The 9555-nt window shown below is 37.0% G+C and overlaps 1 protein-coding gene across 1 annotated transcript; it reads right to left on the bottom strand.

Annotated features, from left to right (window-relative positions):
• Positions 1-345: 345 nt before the first annotated feature.
• On the bottom strand, positions 346-3139 carry LOC103950553 (glutamine synthetase nodule isozyme). Its single transcript, XM_009361778.3, has 12 exons — positions 2888-3139; positions 2747-2786; positions 2561-2664; positions 2426-2474; positions 2058-2164; positions 1742-1829; positions 1487-1615; positions 1305-1379; positions 1156-1209; positions 1020-1057; positions 774-933; positions 346-687 (listed from the first exon to the last, which is right to left on the bottom strand). The coding sequence occupies exons 1-12, from the start codon at positions 2959-2961 to the stop codon at positions 535-537; spliced, it is 1071 nt and encodes a 356-aa protein (XP_009360053.1). The 5' UTR covers positions 2962-3139; the 3' UTR covers positions 346-534.
• Between the last annotated feature and the right edge of the window lie 6416 nt (positions 3140-9555).

The following is a 9555-nucleotide window of genomic DNA, read 5'->3' as shown; positions in this document are numbered from 1 at the left end:
TATCCCTTAACATGTCATTCACGATTAATTTTGCATTCATCTTTTTGTAATTAAAGTTTATTGATGCAAATTAGATTGTCAGTCAAACTAGTTATATCAGTGTGCATCCTTTTTATACTTCAGTTTGAGTTCTTATAGGTTATAGGCTAAATTACTAAAGCCTATTACTTATACAGTAATGAAAACTAAAAAAATGGCAATTCCAAGCTAGCAAGGCTCCGAGGGTCGAAGGAAGAACGTCTATAACCTTTCAAAGTAAGGATAAAAGTGTGTACGATAGATGTTCCCAATTTTTCATCATTCATAGGAACAGCAAGAAAAAAAGAGAGAAACCATCAACACAGGGAAGGAAAGTCTTTTATCTAATTACCAATACATGGTTAAATCTCCATAATTTTAGCGTCAAATTTTATTGTTGTAATGGTCCAATGCCACGATTGAGACAAGATACAATTGATTTATTCATTCATTCCCATTCATGCACCATTCTATTTCAATATTTGGAAATAATGGTTGCAGAGTAGGAGTAGCCAATTAGGGTTTCCAGAGAATAGTAGTTTCAGCGATCATGGAGGTGACAACATAAGGATCCATGTTAGAAGCCGGCCTCCTATCCTCAAAGTAACCTTTCCCGTCTTTTTCTGTGTCCCTCCCGACTCTCACTGACGCTCCTCGGTTTGCCACTCCCTGTCAGCGAAAATCACAGTATTGCACTCTCAAGTATATGAAAGTCATATGCAAATGCGAATTCAAATGATTAAAGGGATACGTACCCATAAGAACCTATTGATGTCAGCTGTTTCGTGCCGCCCAGTGAGGCGGCGTTCATTGCCATCGCCATAAGCAGCAATGTGTTCCTTGTGCCTCAAGCCAAGCTTTTCAATCGCCTTTTTTATCACTTCATAACCACCATCGCTTCTCATCGACTTGGTGCTGAAAAATTACCATCAAATGCACTTGATTCTCTGAAGTTTCCAATCAATGAAACCACAAGAAGAAAGATATAACTCATTTGTTACCTGTAGTTTGTGTGAGCACCAGCCCCATTCCAATCGCCCTGCTCACACACACATTACGCCTCAAACCATTCAAATCCGAAATTAACCAAATAATTAACAAGGGATAAATTGGATTATCTCCAATTATTCTAATTACCTCAATAGGTTTGGGATCAAACGAAAGCACCACTCCAGCTATCTCTGTAATCCTCTGTATTAATACATAAACAAGATCATTTTCATCACAAGGACTCGTCGAGGGTCATTCAATTTTCCACTAAATCACATATAATCAGTTTAAATTACCTCCAAAATGTGACGAGCAGCCCATAACTGATCTCCAGCAGCAATGCCAACAGTTGGTCCGATTTGGAATTCCCACTATATTATTAAGAGAAGATTACATTATAGTTGCAGCAGAAAAATCCCGATGCACAGAAGAACAAGAGAGTAATATATTTAGGCTTTGTTCGGTGTCTAGTATTTACCTGGCCAGGCATAACTTCAGCATTGATGCCACTTATGTCGATGCCAGCATATAGACATGCTTTGTAGTGAGAATCTACAATGTCACGCCCAAAGGACTTCTCAGCTCCAACACCACAGTAGTATGGTCCCTAATTTACGAGAAATACAAAAGTTAATTCATTCTAAAAACATCACCGCATAGTAAAGTAATTACAAATTAATTTTTCTTAAACTTTGAGATATATATTTTTCTTTCGAAGTATATGTATTGTTACCTGTGGTCCAGGAAATCCACCGAGAGGCCACCCAATTGGCCATTTCAGATCTTTCTGCAACAAAGTATACTCTTGCTCTAAACCAAACCTGAAATTTAAATTTAATCAAACCACTCAATCAAAATAAATATTTAATGAATTCCTAAACAGAACTCCCCCAAGACATGTAAGAGGTTAAAAAAAGGTATGTCACATATATAAGTTAGGATAAATGGTTAAGGTCATGTTCCCTTCCATCGGGACTTCGAATCCCTTTTTTTAATAAATTAAAGTATCTTAGAATATCACATCGTCAAAAAATGGTACAACTTATTACCAGGGTTCTTCGGCTACGACATCAGGATGGCTGAAAATTTTAGCCGCGTTAGCCCGCTTATTGGTCGGAATTGGTTCTCCACTCGGGGTGTAAGTATCACATATGACCTACAAATAATAGAAGAACTACTAAATACTAAGACATAGTTAGAGGTAAGTACTTATAAATTCTCTGTGAAGCACGTATATTGTTTAAGTAAAACGAATGTGCATTGACAACATGTCAGTACGTTTTCTTGACAATGATATAATACGTTATTGGTGACATATTGTCAGTTTGATTAAAGAACAGACGTCTAGCTTATAGCCAGATTAGGTAAGCACACTGCAACAAACATTATCACTTCACTAAAACCGACGGAGACTTACAAGAATATTGTTGCCTCTCCTGAACGGGTCCCTGAAAATTGCTTGTGGACTATTTTTGAACGCCAAGAAAAATAAATCATTAATAAATAAGACTAGAAAAACAGAGAGAAAAAAGGGCAGAGAAAGAGAGCACACTAAAGGATGACTTCACTGTCTTTGCCAGGAGCTTGGCCAGTGCTGGAACCATCGTAGTTCCACTTGGGAAGTTTTGAGGGATCACTCACTGGTCCAGGAAGAGTCTGCCTCATCTCATACAAAAATTATAAGTACTCCAAATAGAATTAATACGCACACATTATATTTGAATAAATAGAAGGTTACCCTGGCTTTGCTTCTGATGTCGATACCAGACCCACCAATCCTGTTTCATGATTCAACAAAAAAACAGAAAAATCAAATTTAATCCCGAAAACAGCAGGAAAATGAGAGAGAGAGAGAGAGAGAGAGAGAACGCATGCTCACCATATGTACTCTGCAATAATCTTCTCGGTGGAATCAGAAAGGTTGAGGTTGATAAGATCAGTGAGAAGAGACATTTTGTTACAAAGGGGAAGCCAAAGTAAGAAAACGAAGAAGATAGGGTTTCAGAGCTTTGATATGGCGATAAACTTCTATCACCGGAACAAATTATAGCAGGAGAGGGAGAGAGAGTGAGAGAGAGAGTCCACAGTGTTCAGAAATACGTGTAGGAATATGACTATATGAGTTGGGGTTGAGTTGTACTCTTGGCTTGTACTTTATAGTGCGCTCTTGCTGTTCAGAAATTCATTACGTCCATAAGACGGAAAATATACATCAGATTTCCACTCCTTATTTTTCCTTTCTCACGAAACAACTATCATTTAATTAGCTTCTAACCCTAATATGTATGAATTTAGCTACATGTGAATTCTTAAAATCTTTTTATATAAGTTTTCCCATCAATTTTCTTGCACAAAAATTATACTAATACTCTAATATTGCAAGTACCGAACATTGAAGTGATTGAACGGTCGTTTTTATTATCAAGAATTTAACCGCCTAAAATCTCGGTGTATACCTAAAAACCTCTTATTTTTATCAAGAACATATCACCGCAAAGAGAAAAACTAAAAAAAATATAATAAGAGTTATTTTCTTTGTTATTTAATGAATATTCTATTTAAATAAAGAAACATAATTAAATTTGGAGAACAGTGGGGTAAAACTAAAAAGTAACAAAATTAATTATGAACGGCAGGTGCTGATCCCTGTCTATAATTCATTTACCTGGACACCACCAAATACAATGCATACAATTGAAAATTCTGCACCACTATTTTGTATAAGCCAATATAATTATATATTGATATCAAATTAAGCTTAAAATTAAATGATTTTTTTCTAATAATTTCGTATATTGTATTATTTGGTGAATCTTATATGCAAACTGGTGCCAGCTAGAAAGTAAATGAAAGTATTATATCCATATATAATGTGTGTGAAGTAAAAAACAATGTGTGAATAACACTACTCCCTATAATGTATATTCCTGAAAAAAGAAGGAAAAAAAGTGTTTCATTTCACTTTCTTTAAGACAAATTATCAATTTACTTGCTAAAGAAAGTTGCAAATGAATGAACCTCCTCTTAGCCTCCAATCACTTGTATTGTATCATATTTTTCTCTTTCTAATAAGCACGGTTCATGACGTGGTTTGAATTCAGAATACCTTTCAAAAGAACGAAACTGTTGTAATACTTTTTATTTTGCAAAAATCTTAAGCCAAACATGAATAAAGCATGAAACATGCATATTAGACAACTTTCTTTATCCTTGACAAACAAGGATACCCTTAAGGAAAGCTGCAAATTAATGGCTATAGCTTCTCACACTTATCATCATGCATTTCATTTTTGCTAGAATTCTGTACCAACATGGAACATGTGTAAATAAACAACTTCCTTTCCATTGTTTGGCTAAAAACCAAATCAAGAACCTTAAAGAGAAGCCAACCCTTGTCACACAACTTTCTTTTCAATTCATTTCACACTTCTAATACTTTCGGTTTGCTAGGATTCTCTTTACTAAACATGGGCATATACACAACAGTATTTTTGCTTTGTTTTACCTGAAACCAAACCAAGACCCTTACGGGAGAGATTTTTCAATGTGCCCAGTACACAAGGAGGCACGCCACTTGTTATTATACAATTTAAAGTTTTTGTTTTCAATTATCCCTATAATTGTATAATGACATGTAATGTTTTTCCTGGGCATACTAAAATATATCTCCTGCAGCTGCAAGGACAGTTTTATTTGTTGTAGGTAGGGTTTAGTGACACACCCCGATCGAGATCAGGGCATGCTGGCCGTCACGTGGAAATGACGTAACCATGTGCACAGTGCGGAAGCTAATAAAATAGTAATATAAATGGTACAAATAAATAAAAACTAGCTTTACACCAAGTAATAAAAACAAGTGCAAGCGAAAGTGCGACACTAAGTTCAGAGCATAAAGTCTAAAGCAGTCCCAAAAGGAAATGACGACAACAAAAGCACACCCGAAGGTGGTCCTACACTGGTGGTGGTCTGTCAGATATGCCGGGGAAATCCTCAGGGAAGCCACTAAACGCACTAGCCAACTAGAACCTGGAGGGGCGCAAAACAGAAGCGTGAGTGGGCAAAAACAAAGCTTTTCGAAAACCAATTTAATAAATAAGTTCTAACCCCTCGCCGTAAAACCTGTATACTTCCCAGAAAATAGCATATAAATATATAAGTCATGCTCGAAAAACGTGCCATGCAATATGTCTCGAAGTAATATGCCAGTGCTCAGGAAACATCAAATCAATACTATGTAACTGTCAGCCAGAGTCACCTAACGTGACCTGTACGACTGAATCTAGAGCTCGAATCTCCGTCTCACTAACTATACCTGCACACGAGTCGGAACCACCTAAGGTGGTCTGTACGACAGGCCTGGGTGTAATCTAAGTACGCTCTAGTGCTACGATCACGTGAAGGTTGGGCGAATAATTGCGGGTCACCTACGAGTCGGAACCACCTAAGGTGGTCTGTACGACAAGCCTGTGCACCTTAACTTGGATCCAAGATGAGCGTGTGGTGCGGGAGGTGAACATCACGTGAAGGACTGTGCCCTACTCTGGGCGGGAGCACTAACACCGGGGTGCAGGTTACGAGCTCTCTAAGTCTCTAGGATCACTACTTAACGTAAATATAAATTAGACTCACCTGGCACTTACCTGTGCGTCCACGGCACCAATACACATGTATATATATAAAACCAATAATGCATAAACAAATGGCAACCAATAATTAACCATGGCATAATATTGTAAAAATATTTTTATTTCATTTTCCGGGAAACATATAAGTATGTAGGTATATACGGAAAACCAAAAGCCCACTCACTAGTAAGTAGAAAGGGTCGTAACCCCCTGCCTCGAGTGACCACGCTCCTCCTCGGGATACGTCTCACCTATATGCGAAACAACTATAAAAACGTTAATTTTAAAGCACATAACCAAACTTTAGAAATAACTTCTCATACAATGCTCAAATGGGGTGTATGAATACACCAACGTGATCTACTCAACCTCAGGAACATCCCCATATTTTTAAAATAATTTTTCACCGTCGCACGCGCCCCCACGCACCGGCCAAGGCACGGCCACATGCGCCGGCCATGCGCAGGCACGTGCCTAGCACGCTGACGGCATCAACTGACGCCGTTAGGAATATTCCGTTATCTATAACGGTTTCCGTCAACGGCGTCAGGAATATTCCATCAGATTTGACGGAATATTCCGTCGTCTTCTCCGGCGAGGCTCCGGCGCCGGCGACGACGCCGGAAAATCGGGAAAGTTTCAAACCTTTGTAACTTCTTCGTTTTTCACCCAAATTTCATAAAATTGGTACCAAAATGAAGCTTACAACGAGAGGAACACAATCATACCACTTTCAAGTGCTAAAATCCACAAAATCTCACTTGAAAAATCACCCCAACTCCGGCCAACCTCGAAACTCGTGATCCCGACGTCCAAAACCTTCAAACGAACCACCCCGAGCCTCCTAGGGACCTCACCAAGCTCCCTACAAGCTTGAAATTCCCAAAAAACATGAGAAATTACGTGTGCATGAACAGTATCAAAATCGGGCAACCCGAGTTCAACGTGAAAACGAAGGTATTCTTACCTGAAATGGGTATGGTTGGACTCCTACGAGCCTCACGAGCCTCACGAGCCTCACGAGCATGGATATGTACTTTATACCTTCGATCTGTGAAGGTTTGATAGGTTTGTGTGTGTGTCCGTACGATGGAGGAGGAAATGGGAAGGGAACTGGGCACGGGATAGGGTGCAGGGCAGGGGAGAAGGGTGTGGGTGTAGGTTAGTGTGTGTGTGGCCCAAAAACATGCCAACAAGGAACCCAAAACAACCAATAAACGTAAAGAAATCGCACTAGGGATAAAATCGTCTTTTCACGCGTACGTTTTTTAAATTTCCGGGACGGGTTGTCACATTTAGTCTTTACCCTAACAAAATAGAAAACAGTCTTGATCTTGCCTTTTGTTTATGTGACTAAAAATTAAAAAAAAATAAAAGTTTTTGTTTTATATTCATTTACGTTTATTTCTCTTCGGAATAGATAAATATAAACTAGATGAGTAGGAACCAATATTACAAGGTAAGCACTTCGATGTTCTAATTAATCAAAATATTACGGGAGCGAAACTTAAGTGTAACGGTACATAAATCGATCTTATTATATTATGATGCACCACATGCTGAATGAAACATGCACAAAAAATATACATTCGGTTGCATTTAAATTATCCTATTACATGGTGTTCTATTAGGTGATGGGTTTTCAACCTAGTTAGGTATTTTACCTTTTGACATAAAAGGTTGATGCTAAACTACTTTTACCCATACGATCCAATGTCTACCTCATAGGATGCCAAACTAGTTTACCTATAAGATCAAACGTTTACATTAACTAGTCACCTAAAGATCAAAAGTTTGTTACCTCATAAGATATCCCACTTATTGATATCTGATCTGGCATATGATGACATACTCGTCTTTTCCTTATTTTTGGCGACTTGTTAATTTGGTGACGAATGATGGGTTGGTCCTCATATCCTTTTGCAGTACTAGTTGACGAGGAGCCTGCTGAAATCGTCCCTAGTGGCTACTGGCTACACCATTGTATGAAGTTCCTGGAAATCTCAATTAGCCAAGCATACGTACCCTTTTATATTTATATTCTGATGATCTGGTTTTGGTAATAGACAAGTCGGTGGCAAATATATATACGTGCCAAATTTAAAGAGCTTGCTGCTGACAACGATGAGATAAGCTTGTCCGTTTGCAATGCAGTCTGATTCTTTCAGGTAATTGAGCAAAGAGAAATGTTTAAGGAAACTCTCTTAAAGTGAGATTTTTTATTACTTTATAGTGTAATGTCAATATCATAAATATATGCAAAAAGTATGAGATTGAAAGAAATTTATGAAAAATTCCACTTTTGAGAGTCTCTTTAACATTTCTCTTGTGCGAAACGCTAGCTTCATGTACTTGTCTGTTTGGAATGCAATTTGATTCTTTCAAGTAATTGTGTGAAACACTAGTTCCATATATTCTCTCTGTATAATAATGAGAAGTGATAAGCACATATGCATATATTTCACACATTTTTATTTAATTTTAACGGTTGGTTTTATTTGAGATCCGACAGTAACAATAAAAAAGTGCATGTGAAAAGTTAAAAAAACTATGTGAAAATTAGTTTACCAAAAAAAAAAAAAAAAAAAAAACTGTGAAAATTACATCCTTTGTAGATGTTTTACAAATAAGAACGTAGTCAAACTATTTGGAAATATGAATTAATCAGATATTTTGAGGCAAAACAATATAATAAACTTGATAGCAACAACAATACTCTAATTTCAACCATATGCAAGTGCATCAACATAATCTTGAAAACCTATTTCGGGATTTTTTTTTTTTTTCAGAAGCTAATTAAGCTTGCAGATAATCAATTGTAACTCACAACCCCTTCTCGTAGTGTAGCGAATATAGCTAAATACGTAAAGCACATGTGGTTGTTGCCAATGGTGTAGCCATAAATTATTTGATAGGGCTAAGCTAAAATTATTACTACGAAACAAAAATTTTAATATTTTGTTGCCCACATAAAGTTATATAATAGTAAACTTGAAAGTAATAATTTGAAGCAAGAAATTTGCACTTTGTTTTCTAGGCTTCTAATCTTCAAACTTTCAAGTGAATAAAATAAGGAACCATTTGTGGTATGAGAGTTTTAATTTAGTGCTATTAAATTATAATATTGGTCAAAGTGATTAGTTTATTTCACATTTATTAGCTTGTATTTTACTTAAAAGCAGCCTTAAGATTCAAAATTTTCATTTGCTAAGTGGAATATGACAAGTAAAAATCATAAAATAGACTAAAAGATTAATATTTTAAGCTTAAAGAACTAGAGCTCTTCCTATGGTATAGCCTAGGCGAGCCTTGTACTTGGCTCTGCTAGTGGCTGTTGCGCTTCACACGCTTACCAACTTGTCTATGATACTATGAAGGAAGTTGAGATTCCACCACAAAACCAATTAGCAATATGAAAAGTAGCTCAACTTATTATAAGTCTTTGTAATGTTAATCCATCACCTATGTGGGACATTATACTTCACATTCTCACATTAGAAACACGTAAAATGGAAGCGACTCAACGCTTCTACAATTCAGAATCACTTTGATGTCTTTTTACCAAATGCAATTAGTAGCAGCTTTTAATTGTTACATTTAACCATTTGAAAGCAGTCCCAAATATGCCTTTAGAATGAAAGGCTTTGATGTGCTTTTAACAAAAAAACTTTTTCAAAAAAACAAGTATTTCCTATCAGATAACTCTTAAAAGGGCTCATTACATTTTGTGTCTAGTTGCCATTGGGTCATTGAAAGAGATTGGACGTAGCCCAATAAATATATGTTTGGGTCAAGTGAATAAAATGGCGGGAGGCCTGCACACAAAGAGGACGGTGGTGGGCTTGGCGGCCGGAGTGGTTCGTGGTGAGCACGCAAATACTTTTTTTTCTTTGAACGCCAGCACGCAAATACTTGGAGAGGA

The sequence above is a fragment of a genome, unplaced genomic scaffold (assembly GCF_019419815.1).
Source record: "Pyrus x bretschneideri cultivar Hongxiangsu unplaced genomic scaffold, Pyrus_bretschneideri_v1 Contig27, whole genome shotgun sequence".
Classification (NCBI taxonomy): domain Eukaryota; kingdom Viridiplantae; phylum Streptophyta; class Magnoliopsida; order Rosales; family Rosaceae; genus Pyrus; species Pyrus x bretschneideri.
The sequence above is the reverse complement of the archived record's forward strand: the minus strand, read 5'-3'. Positions and strand labels throughout refer to the sequence as shown.

Coding starts and splice junctions, on each gene's coding strand:
- LOC103950553 (XM_009361778.3), bottom strand. CDS start 2,961: ATGTCTCTTCTCACTGATCTTATCAACCTCAACCTTTCTGATTCCACC. Junction 2,165..2,425: donor GGAGAGGCAACAATATTCTT/GTAAGTCTCCGT, acceptor TATTATTTGTAG/GTCATATGTGATACTTACAC. Junction 1,210..1,304: donor CTGCTCGTCACATTTTGGAG/GTAATTTAAACT, acceptor GTATTAATACAG/AGGATTACAGAGATAGCTGG.